This window comes from Perognathus longimembris, chromosome 8 (genome assembly GCF_023159225.1).
Source record: "Perognathus longimembris pacificus isolate PPM17 chromosome 8, ASM2315922v1, whole genome shotgun sequence".
Taxonomy (NCBI): Eukaryota; Metazoa; Chordata; class Mammalia; order Rodentia; family Heteromyidae; genus Perognathus; species Perognathus longimembris.
The window spans coordinates 58,110,954-58,130,795 of record NC_063168.1 but is presented as its reverse complement, the minus strand read 5'-3'; the positions used below and the strand labels follow the sequence as shown (position 1 = coordinate 58,130,795).

Below are 19,842 nucleotides of genomic sequence, written 5' to 3'. Positions count from 1 at the left end.
TATATACTTTGTTGAGCATTGGAGCATTCAGTTCTTATAAATTGATTCCTAGGAAAGTTGTGTTTATATAGATATTTTTCTTGCACTTGGAATAATAGCTTATAAATTTAAGAATGCAGTAGGGCATGGCAAGTCCTAACATCTGCTGTGATCAGAAGGTATTTCATGATCTCTCCTAGCAGTTAAGGGAGATTTTCTGGACACTTTTTCCAACTGTATTTGCTGAATAATGGGTTTGGTTCTTCCTGGAACTTTTCAACTTACCTCATGGAATGGAAAAAGAAGATTTTGCCAACAATTGGAACATATACTTGACTCTGTAACTATATCCAGCCAAACCGTGTTCAGATGTTTACACATGATATACTAATCCTGTGTCCATTCTGTTGTGGAGTGGTTTTGGTTAGTAATATTGGCCTACTCTGTGCCTGAGCAAGGCAGTTATTTGCTTTGAAAACATAATTATTGGGTCAAAAAATGTTGATCTGTTTTTTTTCTGATTGCTAGTTGTTTCTTCTGCCTGTCTAAATTCTTCTGTTCTCTTAGTTTTTTAGTCTTAATTTATTACAATTTTGTATTTTAATGCCTCAATTTTTATTATATAAAGATTATAGTTGTGAAATTTTTAGTTTATTAATAGTTCATTTATATTTTGGTTCTCATTGTATTTTGACTTTTGTAAAGTCTTCTAAATAATGTTAAAGATTTGAATATAAAGTTCAGGGATCTTTTGTTAAAGATCTATTGATACAGCAAGGCATGATGGCTCATGGGAAATCCAGATGGACTGCTATTTGAAGCCAACTGGGGCCAAAAGCTAGTCAGACTCCCATCTCACAAAACAAGCTGGCATGTGGTTCATGATTGTCTTTCCAGTGAGTGGTTAGGGAAGCTATAGATAGGAGGATTGTAGTATGAAACTACTTTGGGTAAAACATAAGATTCTATCTGAAAAATGACCTTAAAAATGAAAATAAGGAGGTGGGGTACGAAAGTATGGCTTAAGTGGGAGAACACTGTCTAAAAAATGTAAAGCCCTAAGTTCAAACTCTGTACAGCTGGGAGAAAAAAAAGAAAATCATGATACTGTGACTTAAAAAAATTCCTTCAAGTTGGTCTATGATCTTTGTGAAGAAATATCTAAAGTGTCTGATGAATCATCTGAATTATACTGTATTGAATAATACATATACTGTATTCAGTAATTATAGAACATTTAACAGCTGCCTTTACTTAAGAAATTCTACATACGTTTACCTCATTGTCTTCCCTTATTTTATGGTTTATCATGGTCTGTTATTTTTAGAAAATAGCAAGGCTCGAAGTAATGATTTTGCTGAAAAGAATGGACTTCAAAAATATGAATACGTCTTGCATCCAAGAACTACTGGCTTTACTTTTGTAGTAGACCATTTAAGAGAAGGTAAGTGTCCATTTCAAAGTGCACGTTTTTTTCTAATAAAATTGGCAAACATTGTTAAACTTTATATTTAGTCCTTAGCTGATAAACAGTTGCCTTCATCTGCAGTTACCACACTATCTTTACAACTGCCTGTGCCTGACATGAAAATTCTTGACCATCATGCAAGAAGAAAAAAATTTTTCTTTGATAAATGGCATCACTGTGTATCTCTTAAAGTCCCTAATGTGCTTCAAGATATAAAGTATGACCTGTGAAGATGAAGCTTCTTTAAAACTAAAAACCCGTGATTTTAAAGAAATGTGCTTCCCCAACAATCCTTACGTTGGTTTTGGCGGAAGCAGTTGACCCTGTCTGTTTAATTTTTTTTTTTGCAATTTTGCGGCTGTACTAATAGGGCATGGACTTGAGGGCCTAAACAATCCCATGGTGCATGACAAGTGAATGCTCGTGGAGGGTGTAGATCCTCATGCCTTGAGAGTGAGACATTAGGGTGGTTATATTTCTTTCATTTTCGTAATATGATACTTTGATTGTGGCATCTTTCTAGCACTTACCATTTTTAGTCAGTTGTGCATTTCTGTTTTGTGCTATTCAATGATGTCTTCATAGGTGTTTCTGATCAGATTTCCCTGTTAATGAGTTATGACATTGGAACATACCTTTTGTGCGGACAGGAGAATTTCAAGTTGTTGTTGTGAGTAAGAATATATCTATAAAGCTGTTTGTTCTGAAATGTAGGAAATGTTTTGGTAGAACACTGACATATAGCTTTGCTGCCTATTAGAGAATGTGTATTGTATTTATAGTGTTTGTTAACAACCACAGCTAGTAATTTTTGTGCAGAACTGGCAACTGACTCTCCCACCACACCCCATCATACCCCATGTGTCAGGTTAGTGAGAGAAATACATATTTCATTTGTTTAAATTAGAAAACTAGATGATAATTAAGGTGATTCTGTTAATTTCATTTAGAAAGGCAGTCTGGAACTGTACCTTTTTTTTTTTTTTTGTAAAGCTTCCAAATCAAAAAGCACTTTTATAGGAATAGTCAGCTAGATTATTTCTTTAATTTAAAAGAAAAATGAAGGGGAAAAAAAGAGGCTAAATGGCCAGACTCTGAAAGAATGATAGTCACAAGGTATGTCTGTGGTTATGGCGCTGCCTGAGATGATGGGAGAAGCAAAGATACACTAAAGAGCTGTCGTTTGGGATGCTGAGGTCTAGTCTGGTTTCTTGGGGACAGTTGGAGGGAGAACAGAAATAGAAACAGTTTCATCAAGGACCAGTGATAAAGAGAATCTTAAAAGTATCTGATCTCGAAAACCTTTTTTTGACTACATAGTTTTAAACCTTTAAATAATTACACCAGAACTTATATTAATAATGCTCTCTCATGGTTTGTTATTTTCTTCAACAATAATAACTCAATTCTTCAATTGTGTGATTTTTGTTGTGTACAGTTTTTGGGGGGGACATAATTTTTTTTTAGAACTTTTATTATCTTTAATTGTACAAAGGAGTTATCATTCGACAAAGCAGTTTATGAGTAGAGTGCATCTTTTTTTTTTTTTTTTGGCCAGTCCTGGGCCTTGAACTCAGGGCCTGAGCACTGTCCCTGGCTTCCTTTTGCTCAAGGCTAGCACTCTGCCACTTGAGCCACAGCACCACTTCTGGCCGTTTTCTGTATATGTGGTGCTGGGGAATTGAACCCAGGGCCTCATGTATATGAGGCAAGCTCTCTTGCCACTAGGCCATATCCCCAGCCCAGTAGAGTGCATCTTGATCAGTGTCATTTCTTTCATCCTCACTCATCTCTCCTAACCTACCCCTTCCCTCACTTTTCTTCATTATATAGGGTGTACAGTGAAGTTGTTACTGCATTCTCCTTCACACCTTCTCTTCATTTGTTCACCCCCACTCCTTGTAAGCCAGTTCTCAGTTGAGGACATGCAATAATTACTTTCACCATTAGGGGGCACAAGTTTGTGCATTGAAACCTTAAAAAAGAGTAGCGGGAAAAGAGAATAAACATACTTGGTCAAAAAAAAAAAATACTTGGTTCAAAGGATGTCCTACTTGAGACATGACCTTGTCTTCAGAAGTTCATAGTTTTCATGGATAGGTAAGAAAAAAATCTAAAGCATAATATAAGGCAATATAGTTAAGTGCTAAGTTCTTTGCATGTTGTACATAGATTATGCTGATTTTTAAATGCAGTAACATTCAGTAAACAGATATCATATAGTACTGATAGATTTAAGTAAGGTTTTTGAAGGCAGCTGAATTTCTCTTAGACAATAGTAGTGACTGCAAGTGATGAGTAGGCAGAATAAAAACAAGGATGACTGAGAAGCAGTGTAAGCTAGGACACAGACTCAGGATTAATAGGGACTGACTTAATCACCTTGGAAAAATCAAACTGAAGGAGCTGGGGATATGGCCTAGTGGCAAGAGTGCTTGCCTCATATACATGAAGCCCTGGGTTTGATTCCCCAGCACCAGATATACAGAAAATGGCCAGAGGTGGCGCTGTGGCTCAAGTGGTAGAGTGCTAACCTTGAGCAAAAAGAAGCCAGCAACAGTCAGGCCCTGAGTTCAAGGCCCAGGACTGGCAAAAAAAAAAAAAAAAAAAAAAAAAAGGAAAGAAAAATCAAACTGAAGGAGTTGAAGACTTGACTGTAGAGCAACTAGTTGATAAGACTATATAGTTTGAGGCCATTGCTAACTTTGATAACCCAAATATTCATTATTTTAGTTTTGTCTGCTTCTAGAGTAATTCTCTCAAGTAAACTCATGTTGTAAGTCGGTAAATCAGCAGCAATGTATATTTAAGGTTAGATCTGAAATTCATAAAAACATTTTGTTTGTGGTAAAAATTTTTCTCATTTTCATTTATATTTAGCTCAGTCATAAATTCTAAATAGATAGAATTGAAGATAATGGTCTTTTCACTAATCTAGAGCATACAGAGCTAACCTCTAAAGAAAAAGTAAATTCCCACCAAGAAGTTTGGATCAGCATAGTCTTTATTCAACAAGAGAGAATTTCTGACAACATTTCTGTTATCTGATAGATGTTTGCCTCTTTCATTTGGGCCCAGGAGGTATCATTTGCTTTGAGAAAATTGGAAGCAAACGCCATATAACAGTCGTAGACAGCTGCCTTCAGCAGTGTTCCACTCTTTCAATTCCTGGGACTTCTTGCTCAGTTCACAACTGCTTGCTGGCAGTCCAGTCTGTTTGTGGCCTGTTGTAGATTTGTATAGTGAAGGACTAAAGACAGTACTGTGTTGGTATCTCACATATCTGCATTTATTTCACTCAGTCAGCTTCGTCTAGGATTGCATTTCAATTAGCCTCCTTAACAGCAGGTTAAAAGAGGCAAGGAAGAAAGGCAGACAGACAAACTTTTGAGATGCTGGGTATATTTTATACTATGCACCATGACCTTTTCATAAAGCTTCTCATGTCTGAAAATCATTTATGAAATATGAAAAGCCCTTTCCCTCATGTTAATAATATAATTGTACAAAAGACCTTTGACATTTGCTAGAATATTTTCTGAGATTTTTTTCCATTTCTTCAAATTTGCAAGTATCTTTGTAGATTAACAGTTGACTTTCTTTTGAGGTCACAGTATAAGGAACAAATAACTCTGTCTTTTGATTTTGACAAAGACAACAAAACCAGAATGAGATTGGGATACTGACCAGCGTGACCCACTGGTTACCATGTGGGTTACCAAAGCGACTTGGAGATTTGCATAACATGAAACAGAAATTGTTCATATTTACCTCAGTAATTACACATGATCACATGGCAGAGACTTTCAGATTTCCTTCATATCAAATCTTCATGTCATGCTTTAGATTAGAAATGGCATTTATTTTGTGTCCTTTGTTGATTTTACTCACCCCCATAGCAAAACAATATGAGCTATTCATATATGACATATCCTATGATATTATGTTTAATGAAAAAAACAGCTCTGATGAAAACTGCTATCATTTTTTGTACCTTGAAATAACTAGCTTTTACCACCTACTTCACGTGTGCCAGGCATTGGGATTATGTATGTTATTTCCTTGCCTTACCTATGAAGTAGAACCACCCAGCCACGCATGGTGCTTTCTTGATTTTTTTTTAAAATTTTTGTTTTTGTGTCAGTCTTGGGGCTTGAACTCAGGGCCTGGAGGCTGTCCCTCTATTTCTTCTGCCCAAGTCTAGCGCTGTACCAGTTAAGCCACAGTACCACTTCTGGATTTTTCTGAGTAGTTTATTGGAGGTAAGAGTTTCCTGCCCAGGCTAGCTCCCAACCACAATCCTCAAATCTCAGTCTCCTGAGAAGCTACGATTACAGACGTGAGCCACCAGCACCTAAACTCTGTGGTACCTTTTAAAATCTCAAGATACTCAGTTCAAAGATAAGACCTGGGAGTCAGCCTTTTCGTAAGGTCCTGGTCTCACCACTGCCTCCCGCCACTCTCACATATCATTTAATTCTCCTAACTGATCCAGGCAGTAGGTATGCCACACCATGCCATTGGAGACTGACTCCCTTTCACAATTCTCCCAGGGTTATACAGCTGCTAAGTAGGGTAGCCTAACTTAAAATCAGATCTGTTTAATGCTAAAGCCTGTGCTTTTCCCACTGTAATAAGTGTAGAGATAGTCTCTTCCAAAAGCTACAAAAACTTATTCCTTGTAGGATTTCCTCCCCACCTCCAAGCTTTCTCTTTGATCTCCTTAGCTTTATTGTGAATTTTGTTTAAGTGGAAAAGTTTATAAGGGATTTCCTTTATAGTGACCTCTTTGGTTTTTTGTTATTTCTCCATTTATTACTTCCTCTATTTCTCTAATCCTTAGAGAATACATCAGAAACACACTTTTCTTAAAATATAACACCAGTCATATAGCACTACACAAATAGATTGTTTCTGAAATAATAACTGGGAAAAAAAGCTTATCTTGGATGCCTTGATTTCCACTGTTGTGTGTTTGCTTTGTTTCTACTAGAGTATAAATATATATATATATACATATATATATATATATATCATTCTAAGTTCTATCCTTTCAAACTGTTTCTCCTTGTTTTAAATTTTCTTTCTTGTTATTGAAGCTTAAAAATATTTTATGGGGCTGGGAATATGGCCTACTGGCAAGAATGCTTGCCTCCTACACATCAAGCTCTCGGTTCGATTCCCCAGCACCACATATATGGAAAACGGCCAGAAGGGGCGCTGTGGCTCAGGTGGCAGAGTGCTAACCTTGAGCAGGAAGAAGCCAGGGACGGTGCTCAGGCCCAGGATTGGCCAAAATAAATAAATAAATAAATAAATAAATTTCCCTGAGGGCCTACCGGTAGCCGCAGACTTACTCCCTTGGGCTCTGTGCCCCCACGTTCGGGCTGCCAAATGCTGGGCTAGATTTATCTCCCCTGGCTGCCCCACCTGCAGGCAGGCCAGAGTGGAGTGGGGGAGTTAGGGTAGGCCTCAGGTGCACGTAGCCGAACGAGATCCCATTTCCTCCCTCCTTACCCACGAAGGAAGCCAGGCGCACGCGGTGTCTCGGAGAAAGCTTCAAGAGCAATCTGGTTTATTCAGGAGGGGCTCACAGTATTATAGTGATGATAAGGAGGATTGAGCATGAGCTGGCGATAGGCTGGCGAGCTTGTCCGTCCAAGAGCAGCTCCCAAGGACCTCCCTCATGGGCTAACGTCACTTCCCATAGTACGGCCCTCTGGGCAAAGCCCTCGAAAGGGGAGCACATGTGCTCGCTGGCGCAAGGTGGGGGATGGTCTCAAAGCTATCCCTTCTGGTTCTGGACCCAGAAGGAGATAGTTGTGGCTCACTTCCACACTGCCCCAGGGCTGGGGGAAGGGCGGCGTCTCGGGAGCGCTCTCATCGCCCTTTCCCCCCTTAAGGCCAAGATGAATCCCCAAGACTGAGGTATGATTAATAGCAATGTAGAAGGCTAGCTGAGGGATACACAGATAATAATCACTAACTTAAAGACACTCTCTTATTTTTTTTAACTACTGAAAGATAAAAAGATGAGGGTCTTTTTTGTGGTAGATTAGGGCTACTTGTAGAGTAAAACAGAATATGTTCTTTGTAACCTAGATGAATAAAATCTTGGCATTGGTCATGTATAATACATATGAGAATGTGTTTCTTAATGTTCCCATGGTTTATCAGCTTACTCAGGGAGTTTCAGATTCTGAGATGGTATTGAAGAGACAGCCATCATAGTTGGGCATCTCTTTACCACTTGACTTTAGTAGGAGAAAAATTTTGTCCTGAGCTGATGATACACTGTTTCTCAAATGCCATTCACTATTATGTGTCTACTCTTGATTTAAAAAACTATGCTTAGATATAATGACTACATGTTTTGGGGTACCATTTTTTTTGAGGTCTCAATATATGTTCTGTTACTAGAGGATTATTTTTTATTGATTGTCGGGGCCTCTGAGGACCCCTTTTCCCCTACCTCCTGGGGAAAATGCCTGAACCCCAAAATTATGAAAGAGACTCAGCCCTACCCCTCCCACTGGCAGAAGGAATAAGGCGTATCTTTGTGGACTTTGCTGAGTTGAGGAGAAATGCCGAAATCCCCTTCCCCGCCAGCCTCCCTCATGTGTCTGGTGCAGGAAGAGAATCCCCGGGAGACAGCTTGATGGTTGAACAGGTCTCAGCTGCCCAGAGGGCGGGGAGAAGGATTTATTATGATGACAAAGGCGGAAGGGGAAGGACTTGGGGTGACTGACTGATTGGCTGACTGGGATGCCCATCAGGTGATGTCATGAAACTTCCTCTGTGAGCGGGGACTACAGCCCCCCCACGGGCCGGGCCCCGCCTTAGACATGTAGCCAAGCTGGGCTTGCTTCTCTTCCGGTTGAGGCCGGAAGGTGGAGGGGCTCCCTTCCACACTGCCCCAGGGCTGGTTGAAGGGCAGTGAGAATCCCCAACAATTGATGAGTGAAAATTATATTTATTAAACTTATTCTGAAAACTTGTATATGACTAGATATTGATGTCATATTATAAAATTTACATTAAATTCTTAAGAGTAGCATCCTAAAAATGCTGATAACTGACATTTATAAAATGTTTATTTTAAAATTTAGAATTGTGGAAGCAACTTCTGTAAGTAAAATGTGTGAGATTGCTTGTGAGTGATAACATTTATGGACTGTACACAAACCATAAGGAATACTGTTGCATACACTGTAATGTGTGCACCAAATTAAGTCCTTAAAAAACTGAAACAAGGAAAAGATTTCAGATAACTATGAAAATTGTATGCAGCTGTATACTGTAGCTTCCTTTCAATATGAAGAGCAAAATTTATTCCCAGTACAGCTGAGACTTTCGAATATAATGGATCCACAAATCCAAAAATTTATCTTAACAGGGATATATGCTTACCTTTGGTTCTGTACAGTATGTACCTTTATGGTGAATATTTTACTTCTTTTTTGGGTTTATCCAAAAAATGTTTGCTTTGTTTGTCCTTTATTCTAGACTTGTGTCCATTTTATTATTTATAAATGATGTACCTTTTCTAGTTTTCTTGTTCTTTATCCTTATTCAAAATTTCTGCATTCTTTTCCAGTTAGACTTTTCATCCATTTAAAAAAAAGTAAACTGATATTTGAGTATTACAGAGTATGCAAGTATTATATCTAGTTGTTATGTGTATGTGTGTGTGTGTGCACATGCAAACCAAGTATACATGCCTTCCCTTTTGAAAAACAAATTCTGACCAGAAAACAGTCCCAGGGCTGGAGGAGGAATGGCTCAAGTTGTGGGAGCACTTGCCTTGGGAGCATAAGTTCAAACTCCAGTACCAAAGGAAGGATGAAAAAACAGATCTTAAAAAGCTATTCTGGATTTACAAACATTGCCCTGTGTTGGTGGCTTATGCCTGGTGGTTTATCACATGTTCATTTTGTATGTGTATAAGCCTTGTTTTTTCTTTGCAAATTCTTATTCATTTCTACTCATTTCCTTTGCTTTATGATAAGCTTAAAGTAAATACACAATTATTCATGTAGAAAACTGGCTCATTGAAAGTGCTGTTTTTTCATTCTGCTTAGATTATTTTCATATTCTTCAATATAGAATAATTATATTTATTATTATAAAATATAACAATGCACTTATCTGTTACATAGGCATGCATCCTGTACTTGCTATATGACTGCTAAAAGCACCCATACTTGCTCTGTAATAGAAATTGGGTGGAGCAAACTACTGCTGTGCTTACCTTAAATTGATTCCTTGGTACTACATAATGCGTGAGATGTTTCTGATTCATCTCTCTGTTTCCAGGGAGGTAACACAGGAGGGAAAAAAGCATGTATGTTTTTAGGTGCTTTCATCCCTCCACAAGAGCTTTACATTTGACCATATTCCAAGTATTTTTTTTTAATTTGGCAGGATCCATCAAGATTGTACACATACACAAAATGAATGTTTTAGTGTGTTTGATTTTGTGATAATCAGTAAAAACCCAAACAGTTTTATTGTGGCTCTTTCATCTCTTTAAATAGAGAATGGTAATTGAGAGACAAAATGGTAAGACCACTAATTTAAACTTCTCAAGCTTTGTTTTATAAAGTATCTTTTCTATAGTTGCATTTGATTATAATAAATACAGTAATCTACACTGTTAGTTTGCTTTATACTAATGTTACTCAGGCTAGGATGGGTGGGAGTGATAGCTTATGGGTGGGAGTGATAGCTTGACATGAACTCCATGTTACACTGCTTGTCTTTGTCTTTTACCATTACCATTATCTATGGTTCACATTTACATGCCTGATTGTGATGGCACACATGTATCTCTCTAACAGTTGTCTGAGTACTATTGAGTAACTATTTGTGATTTTAAAATTGTTTGTCATGTTTAACATATTTAAGATAATTGACAAGGATATTTGTGGACTCTATTTACTAAATTATTTTTATTATTATTGTTATTGTAGGGTTGATATACAGAGGGGTTACAGTTATAACATGAATCAGGTAATGAGTACATTTCTTTTTGAACCATGTCTCTCTTTCCCTCACTTTCTCCCACCTTGTCCCTCACATTTCTACACACAAGATGAACAGTTCATTTTCCACATGGTGTCTAGTGATACCACTGTTGTATTTGTTCACCCTTTGTTCCACATTTTCCCTTCACCCTCCCAAATACAAACAGAAACAAGACAAAAGGAAAAGAAAACAAAAACAGCAACAATGACAACTAAAAATACATCTTGTTTCCTTTTCTTGGAGCTCATTTCATAATGTTATTTTATATGATCATATGCACAAGTTACTGAGCCTTTGTCAACCACTCCCATACATACCCTCCTTTGGCCTCAGTGTATGAATAGAATATCTAGAGTCCTATATAATTTATCAGGTCCCTGTGTGTGTATATGTATATATATGTGTGTGTGTGTGTATATATATGTATATATGTATATATAATCACTCAGTTTGTTTTCTTGTGGACTTATGGGCACATTGTAGATGAGGGAAACCTTGCAACTTATGTTTCTTTGGCTCTGGCTTACTTTGCTTAATATAATTGTTTCCAAGTCTTTCCATTCCCTTACAAATAGTAAACCCCCCAAAAGTAAACCTTCAAAAACTCAACAGCTCAATCATTAAATGTGCTAAAAAGTTAAAGAGAAACTTCTCAGAGGAAGGAGAATGGCCAATATACACATAAAGAAGTGTTGAATATCTCTGACCATAAAAGAAATGCAAATCAAAACAACATTAAGGTTCCAACTCACCCCAGTTAGAATGGCCATTATTGAGAAAACTAATATTAACAAATGCTGGTGGGCATGCAGCCAGAAGGGCACTCTTATTACACTGTTGGTGGGAATGTAAACTTATTCACTCTGGAAAGCAGTGTGCAGGTTTCTTAAAAACTAAGCATAGACCTTCCAAGCAATCCTACTCCTGGACATTTATCCAATAAAACACAAACAATGCTACACTGAAGCTACCAGCACAACCATGTTCATTGTAGGATTGTTTACTATAGCCAAGATATAGAATCAACCCAGATGTCCCTCGGTGGAAGAAAACGTTGTATATATACACAGTGGAATTCTACTCGTCCATTTGTGGACTTTTAAGCAGCTAGCTTTTGGTAGTGTGAGGATGTTACACAATGTTTTAGATAATACATGTGAGAAATTTGGGTTGAGAGACATTTGGTTTATCTGTAGATTGGCATCCACTTTTATTGGCAGATTTTATCTCTCCAAATTTGCAGTTCTTTGGTTTAATTTCTTGTTGTACAAATGTAGCCAGAAAGTAGTTTGGATCTCATGTTGAAACCCTTAACAGAACTTTTGAGGCTGTTGTACAAAAAAAAGAAAAATCACATATTCGTATTTTATTTATCCCTGTTTCTTCATAGGATTTTAAATGGTCTTTAGCAGAAGGTAAAGTAAGTGAAACGTGGTTCAAAGTGCCAAAGGCAAGTAATAATCTATGTGTGCATTGGACTTGATGGGCTGGCATGTTATTATCCCAGCTAAGGAAAGCTGCTTTAGTCAAACATAAGCTTTAGCACTGACCTTCTTAGAAGTCATGGCATTAGGGCTCTTCCTGTCTTTTTTTTTCTTTTCTTCATTGCATTAGGTTTCTATGATTTGCAATGGCAATGACCTTTTTTGTGGGTATGTTTATCATTCTTCTTGAATAGCAGGATCAGTTAGCCAGCTTTCCTCAAAGATGGACAACAGACTCTTTTTACAGATTGTTCTACATTTATTCATTCTTACAGAAGACCTACCAACTTGACCATGATATGCTTTCACTCAGGAAAGGAATTTACACTATTCCTAATGTGAGTACATGGGAATGACTCATGCTCATCTGTAATTGGTAATGCCTAACAAGGAGTTGAACATTCTTTTTTAAAAAATTTTTGTTGTCAGGTGATGTACAGAGGGGTTACAGTTACATATGTATGATAGTGAGTACATTTCTTGTCAAACTTGTTACCTCCTCCCTCCTTTTTCTCCCACCTTCTTTTCTGAATTGCATGATCTGCTTGTTTTCACCCAGAACTGTGTATTAGTGACCACAGGAGGTTCATAATATTAAATCCAAGAGGAATATCCAAGTAGTTTATCAATTAATTTTAGTTACAGAAATTAAAATCACTTTACCTTTTCAAGGCCAAAACAGCAATATAAACAAAACTCCCTTGGATCAAGATATACATCAAGATGTAGATTAAGGTATGAGTTTTGCTTTGCTTGGAATTCCTATGGGATTTGGGCATTTCTTCTCACTATATACCTTGTAATGATGCTTCATATCCCTATAAGTGTGAAATAAATGTATCTCAATTTTTTTTAAACATCTCCCTTCCTTTTCCTCTCTCCTCCCCTCCCCTTCTTTCCCCATGCTCCTCCCAACTATTTGCTTCTTTCCTTTAGAACTCTACTCTTCTAGCCTCACCTCCTGCCATTTTTTTTGCTTTATTTTTCATATAGTGTGTTGTGTTTTTTTGCCTGGGCCCAGACTTGGGAATGTTATACTTCTATCCCTGCCCCCCAAGTAGCTGAGATTACAGTCATTAGTCAGCCTAAAAACAACCTGTCTGATCAGCAAAAAGCAATTTTACTATGTTTGTTCATTGTTTCTTCACTAATTCAGGTAGCCTGTGGCTACTTCTTAAATTAGTTTTAGTGAAGGCTCATATTTTAATCCTTTAGGGATGCATATTGAGCAAGATGTGAAATAATAAGAAAACACTTGATTGGACTTGCTTATACCTGATGGATGACTATAGTTTAGGCAGAGAAACATAAAGAGCTTCTCCTATGCGTCTTCTTTAAACATGTGTGTATTAAAGGTATATATTTAAATATTCTAAAGAAAATTTCTTTGTTGAAAATGCATGTAATATGAATTTTAGGCAAGGCCTGTGTTTTTGTTAATACCTTGTGATCAAGGCATGCTGGTGACAGCATCAGAATAGAAACTGAGGAACACATCTGTGTGTACATGTTTGGACAGATGTGTATCCATTAGATCATGAGGGATAGTAGGATTTGAATTTGTAACTTAGGAGAGTATAGTTAATGTTATATGTCTCATAGAGGAGACTGGTCTGGGTGGGTCTCAGAGTTCATCTTATTAGCTGGGTTAGAATGGTAGTTTTACTTGTCACACAATCTCATATCTCACAAAGTTGGAAACACAAGGAACCAGAACTAGTGGGAGTTGTGAGAGTAATCATTGTGACTTTTTAAGTACTCTAAGACTCGTGAATAATATGTTTCCCTTTTAGTAGTCTAAGAAGAGTTTATTGTTTTCCTGAGTCATTTATTACTTGTTTTTAGAAAAAATAAGATCTCTTGGTTTTGTCAGCAGCACCATTATCCCAAAATAGTATCATGTTTTAAGGATCCTGCATTATGTTTAATTTAAGAGGATACTCAGTAAAATTGCACATCATGTTTTTCTACATCCCCATTGAACCATGGGTGAGATAGTTACAGACTGCATGATGCATATAGAATGAATAGAATATGATTTATCCCAATTACAAACCAAGATGTTACCTAGGAAAGAATCACTAAAGAAACGTCTTATTCATATTTTTATTAATGGTTTCCAGACTTTAAAAAAAACTTGCCTTTTCTGTATATGTGTAAATGATCACGATTTTATATCATCAGGTATTGATTTTATCTGAATCAATCTTTTTCAGTAGTAGTTGGCCAATTTGCAGGTTTTGTTACTCATAAACTTTAATGTATGTACATTTTCTAAGATAACACCAATTTTTCTGGACTCTTTAGCCAGTTACATCTTTGTGAAATCCTAGAAAGGTCCTTTGGGTAAGCAGCTACCAAATTTTTGGAGAAATAGAGACAGAACCATTTCACAGGAATGAGAGTGACAGAAGCCAGTTATAATGATAATGAATATTGAGGTAAGTGGAGAGAGGTTAGCTCCCACCAGAGGCTTGCTGGTAAGAAGAGAGCTAGCATAGTCAACAAAAAGAGAGTCATATGAAAAAGAACAGGAGAATAGAGTGTTTTTAAATCTGAGAAGATTCAATAGAGTAAAGCTAAAGATGAATGGATTCATAATGGAACTTTTTTATCAGAAAGGAATAGATATAGAAATAAAGTTGGGAGGATTTCTCATTTTCTAAGGGAGAGAGAAAGGTTGAGACTGGCTTAGGTGATGAAAAGGAAAAGGATGCTTCTCTGGAAGGTTCTGAGGTTAGATAATGTTGCTGGGATAGGTAATGGAGGCAGTTTTTTGAGGGAAGAGGAGGCTGACCACAACCAAGTGAAAGCCTCACAAAGCCCTATACCCTTAGACAACTCTGAGCCACCTGAGTTTTAAGCTCCACGTGCTGTGGTAACCTCATTTTCCTCACAATGGCCCAGCTTTTTCCTATTGTGCAGGACTCCCTTCTCTTGGAAGTCTTCACATCTTATGTTTTTATGTTCACTTCATAAGAGTATTTCTTGGTCCCTTCAGCTGGAAGTGCTGTCAAACCTCTGTGCAGTCTGCTACAGCTTGCAAATATATCTTCTGTCTACTAGATTTTAAGTGCTTTGGGGACAAGAACCATGTCTTGTCTTCATCTCTGTTTCTCCTTCCCTCTCCCCTATTCCTTCTCTTTACCCACCCCAAACCTCAGGCCCACCTAAAACACTGGTGCCAAATTGTTCGTAAATATTGAATGAAATAAACCCACCATAACCATGTTAATTAAAAGACCAGTGAACCTTTATAGGAGTTGTCAGAATTTTTTTTTTACCAAACTAATAATCCCATAAGCAATTGGTGAACATTGCTTTATGCAGATATATAACATCCTTTTTTACCTTAAGAGTAAAATTCATTTGTAGGTGATTATCCTAAGTTTGTATCTCAGTATCTTAGTATCTTAGTATTTGGTATCTTAGTATTGATATCTTAGTATTTGACTTGTTTGCATTATTTGGGCTATTAGCAGCCTACCTGAAGCACAGTCTCTATTGTGTCCATCCTTGCTTGTTGTACAGCTCTTACCTTGGGTTTTCTAACAGTCAGATGCTAATGCCATAATGTACCCTAAACCCAAAGATCCCTCTTTAAATTTCTTCCTATTAGGCTTTCCTTTAAGTTTTCTTTTAGTTCATTTCCTACTCTGTGCCTCATTGTGCTGTGTTAAGGGAACTTTGTGTACCAACTTTAGATCTTATACTTTTGGTTTACAGTTTGCCAAGGTGGGACAAACTCAGGATTCAAACATCAAAGTGGCATCAGTTACAGAAAAAGGAACATTAGATGTCCCAAAGATGATGGAGCATGCCTGAGAATTCTTTACTTTATGCAGCCTTGTGTCCATTGGCAAGTCGCTCATAACATTTCCATAAATTGAAGTGCATTGCTGCTCTCTTAAAAAGGTCATTCTCTTTTATGGCTTCAGAATTTTTAATAACTCAGATCTTTGTATTGTCTCAAAATTTTCCTTTCTTATGACCAGCTTACTTTATACTCTAGGAGTTAGGTATTTTCATCTGAAATTCAGCCCACACAAATTTAAGATGAACTAAATTTAGCTGACAGCAGATATAGCTAGCTATTTGAGTATTACTTAAAAGGGTGTTGTTGGGGTTTACTGTTAAAATAAAACTTAGTACTTAAACCTTAATTTGTAATTACAAGTATAAATTTCTCTATTCACTTGAATCCCTAAACCAGAAGTTTCACAGTTGCTTCTAGTGCAATAGAGCTACCTGTTACAACTCAAATTCCATTTCTGTGAGCTCTAAGATCATAGACAGATCATCCGGAACTTATCTTACGCACTGCCATAACAGCAATGCTCTTCTCTGCCTGCCATTGGCCCTTTCCTAATATACATGTATGTCAATTGTTTTCTTCTTTCCATAATACTGGCTCTTAAAGTGAATGAGGAGATTACCCCCAACCTCCAGTACAATCTCCAGCAAAATACTGCCAAACTCACTGTAGGGAATGGCATCAGAGCAGATAAAACTCTGAACCTCAGGTCTGTAATGTGAATAAGATATAGAAAAAATAGGGAAGAGGATATCGACAGCTTCCCTGCCCTGGCTTCATCTTTTTGGTCCTGCCCTCTACACATACAGCAAAAATGGCTTTGTTTTGGTGACACTTGTTCTTCTCTGGCTGTCTGGTTCACAGTTATAATGAATGAATCCACTCAAGATAACATGTAGCTAATGGTTGATGCAGATGCTACAGTCTCACAGATTAAAGGGTATCATTGCAGTGTGTGGCATGCAAGTTGATGGCATGTAGCCATGCTCTGACAATGACCTGGAAGCTTCCCTGGGTTTCTTGCTATGATTCTCTCTAGCTCCTTGTCTGTGTGTAACTGGACAGTGAGGTTTTTTTGTTTGTTTTTCTTTTAAGTTTAATTTTTATTGTCAAGGTGATGTACAGGGTGTTTACAGTTACATACGTAAGGTAGTGAGTGCATTTCTTGTCAAAATGGTTATCTCCTCCCTCATTTTTCTCCCACTTTCACTGCCCCCAATCTTCCTGTCCAAGTTGTACAGTTAATTTCCAACATATTATCTTGTGACTATTGCTGTTACTGAATGCTATTCTTTAAGGGATAATGTTTTGTTTTGTTTTGTTTTGTTTTCTTATTTATTGTCAAAGTGATGTACAGAGAAGTTACAGTTTCATACGTCAGGCCTTGGGTACATTTCTTGTACTGTTTGTTACCTCCTCCCTCCTCCCCCCTCCCCCTTCCCTGTTCCCTCTCCCCCCAAGAGTTGTTCAGTTGGTTTACACCAAATGATTTTGCAAGTATTGCTTTTGGAGTAATTTGTCTTTTTATCCTTTGTCTCTCGATTTTGATATTCCCTTTCACTTTCCTAGTTCTAATACCAGTATATACAGTTTCCAGTGTTCTCAGATAAGATACAGTGATAGTGCGGGTACAACTACAGGAAGGGGATACAAGAGGATCATCAACTCTAGAAGCTATGGTTTCACATGGCATGTTGAAAGTAATTACAACAGTGATATAACAGTTGTTTCCATAACATGGAGTTTTTGTTTGTTTGTTTTTTTAGTAGCTGAATTTTTATTTGCTGTGGAAGCTTAGAAAAAGACTTTTCATGATGACAGTTACTCCACTTTTTAATCATCGTTAGTCCACTTTCTGTTATCCTTAGGATCATTGGCCCTCTAATTACTAATGACCATAAGAAGTGACTATATTCTTGACTATAAAAAACTGGGCTTATGTCTTTATTGATGGCCTTTTCTTCACAAGAATATCATGAAACATCAGTTATCTGTTATTTTATTTCTACAATTTAGAGAATTGGAGAAGTTTGCTAATGAAGACTGAATTACTTTCCTAGCAAGAACCAGTATCACCATATTTCAAAATACTTAAAAAATCTCTGGTTAACTTAAGAGCTGTGAATAAAGTCTTAAAAATCAGAATGGTTTTGTGTGTGTGTGTGTGTGTGTGTGTGTGTGTTTGTGTAATAACCAAGTTACAAACTAGGTTAGGTAAATATACACTGAATAAGAACTAATCTTGTTTACCAGGAAGATGGGCTCCATTTTCATATGTTTGACTACCCTTCTGCTTCTTTCCTGCTGTCCTTATAAGTGAAAGTTGCCATATTATTTTAAGGGGCTGCTGTAGCAACCTACTACAAAATGGGCTGCTTAAAGAAGCAGACATTTAACTGGTCTTGTAGTCTGAACACGAAATATCAGAGTCACTATTCCCCAAAGACTGCTGTCTCTGAAGCATATAAAGAGGGATCCTTTTCTTTTAGCTTCTGGTGTTTGTCAGCAGTCTTTGGGCTTCCATGGCTTGTATCAGCAGAACTCTGTCTTTTGCCTTCATCTGTATTTGGCCTTTTGCCCTGTGTTCTTCTTCCTAAAATTACTACACATACTGGATTTAGGATCCACCCTAACCCTGTTAAGTAACCTCATCATTACTTAACTAATGGTGTCTGCTTTCCAGATGCAATAGACCTATTTCCAAATAAAGCTACCTCTTTTTTTTTTTAGCTCTACTAGGGTTTGAGCTCTGATGCTCTACCACTTAAGCCACATAATCAGACTTTTTTTTTCTTTTGTTTTTCTAGTAGGATCTTATATTTATGCCTGGCCTGGACCTATTTACACTTCTTGTGTAGCTGGGGTGACAGGTGTACAATACTATATCCAACTTTTTATTTGTTGAGATGGGGGTCTCCAAATTTTTCAAGGCTGGCCTTGAACTATAATCCTCCCATTCTTTGCTTCTTCAATAACTGGGATTATAAATGTGAACCCCTGTGTCTAACCAATAAGTTCACTTTCTGAGCTTTCAGTGGACTTAAATTTGGGGGTACCACCACTCAACTCAGCTACCAGTCTCAACTGGGCCCTTTATCCTGATTGACTATTTCCCTAGCCACCTTTCCCATTCTCTACAGGTCAAGACTCCCCTGCCCACCACACATTCCAGCATCCCATGCCTAATGGGTCATTAAGCTCTAACTTTCTAGTACTCACTTATTTTCAGCGTTTAATTATGTTCAAATGTTTTTGGTCTTTTAAAAAGATGAAGACACAGTTCTTTACCCTGATGCTCTGCCTACTACTTCTCCAGTTTCTGCTCACTTTTCTTCCCGGCAGGCACAAGCTCCTTGGAAGGTCTGTTTACTATCCAATCACCACATCCTTACTCCTATTAACTCCATCCCTGTAGTCAGCCTTCACCTCTAAAAGCCTACTACACCTGAATCTCTTGGTTACAAATTCAGTCTTTGGCTCCTTGTCACTGGCCCTGCTGTCCCCTCCATTCTGTCCCTTGACAGCAGTTTGGGGAACAAGTGGTATAAAAAAATTTTTTGAACTATTTCTAAGATGTTTCACTTACAAGATTTGATAGCTTTTCAGAAATTTCAGAAATCTGTGGTTCTTTTTGTTTATAAACCTAGGCAATTTGTGGTTACTTAAACATGGTAGTGTTTCTTCATGATATTGTGGCTACTGAATTCAACATCCTTCTCATGTGGTTACTATAGTTTTAAAAATACTATTTTTTTAGCTATGTTGTTATTATAAAATTTCTCAGAAAAGCACTCTAGAGAAACTTAGCTATACTGAATTTGAAGTCACAAGATCTGAAGACAGTTTTTGATACATTAAGTTGATCGTTGGAGGATCTGAAGTTTGAGAAGTCTTATAATATTGTAAGGCTTTTGTAACTGTAAATATAGGTGTATTATCTATGACCCATTATCTATAGCATGAAAGACTCAATTGTTCAGGGCAAACATTTTGTTTTTAATAGTTCTTTGGAAAAAATAGTTGGGAGTTTGTTAGTAGTAGAAACAATTTCATTTTTATTCAAGATGATT

At 37.3% G+C, this 19,842-nt stretch overlaps 1 protein-coding gene across 2 annotated transcripts in view; it reads left to right on the top strand.

Annotated features, from left to right (window-relative positions):
* Lclat1 (lysocardiolipin acyltransferase 1) overlaps positions 1-19,842 on the top strand; it is a 113,323-nt gene that overhangs the window by 56,201 nt on the left and 37,280 nt on the right. For both annotated transcript variants that reach the window (XM_048353189.1, XM_048353190.1), the window contains exon 5: positions 1,307-1,423. In XM_048353189.1, the coding sequence (XP_048209146.1) occupies positions 1,307-1,423 (117 nt within the window). The remainder of the gene's footprint in view (positions 1-1,306; positions 1,424-19,842) is intronic.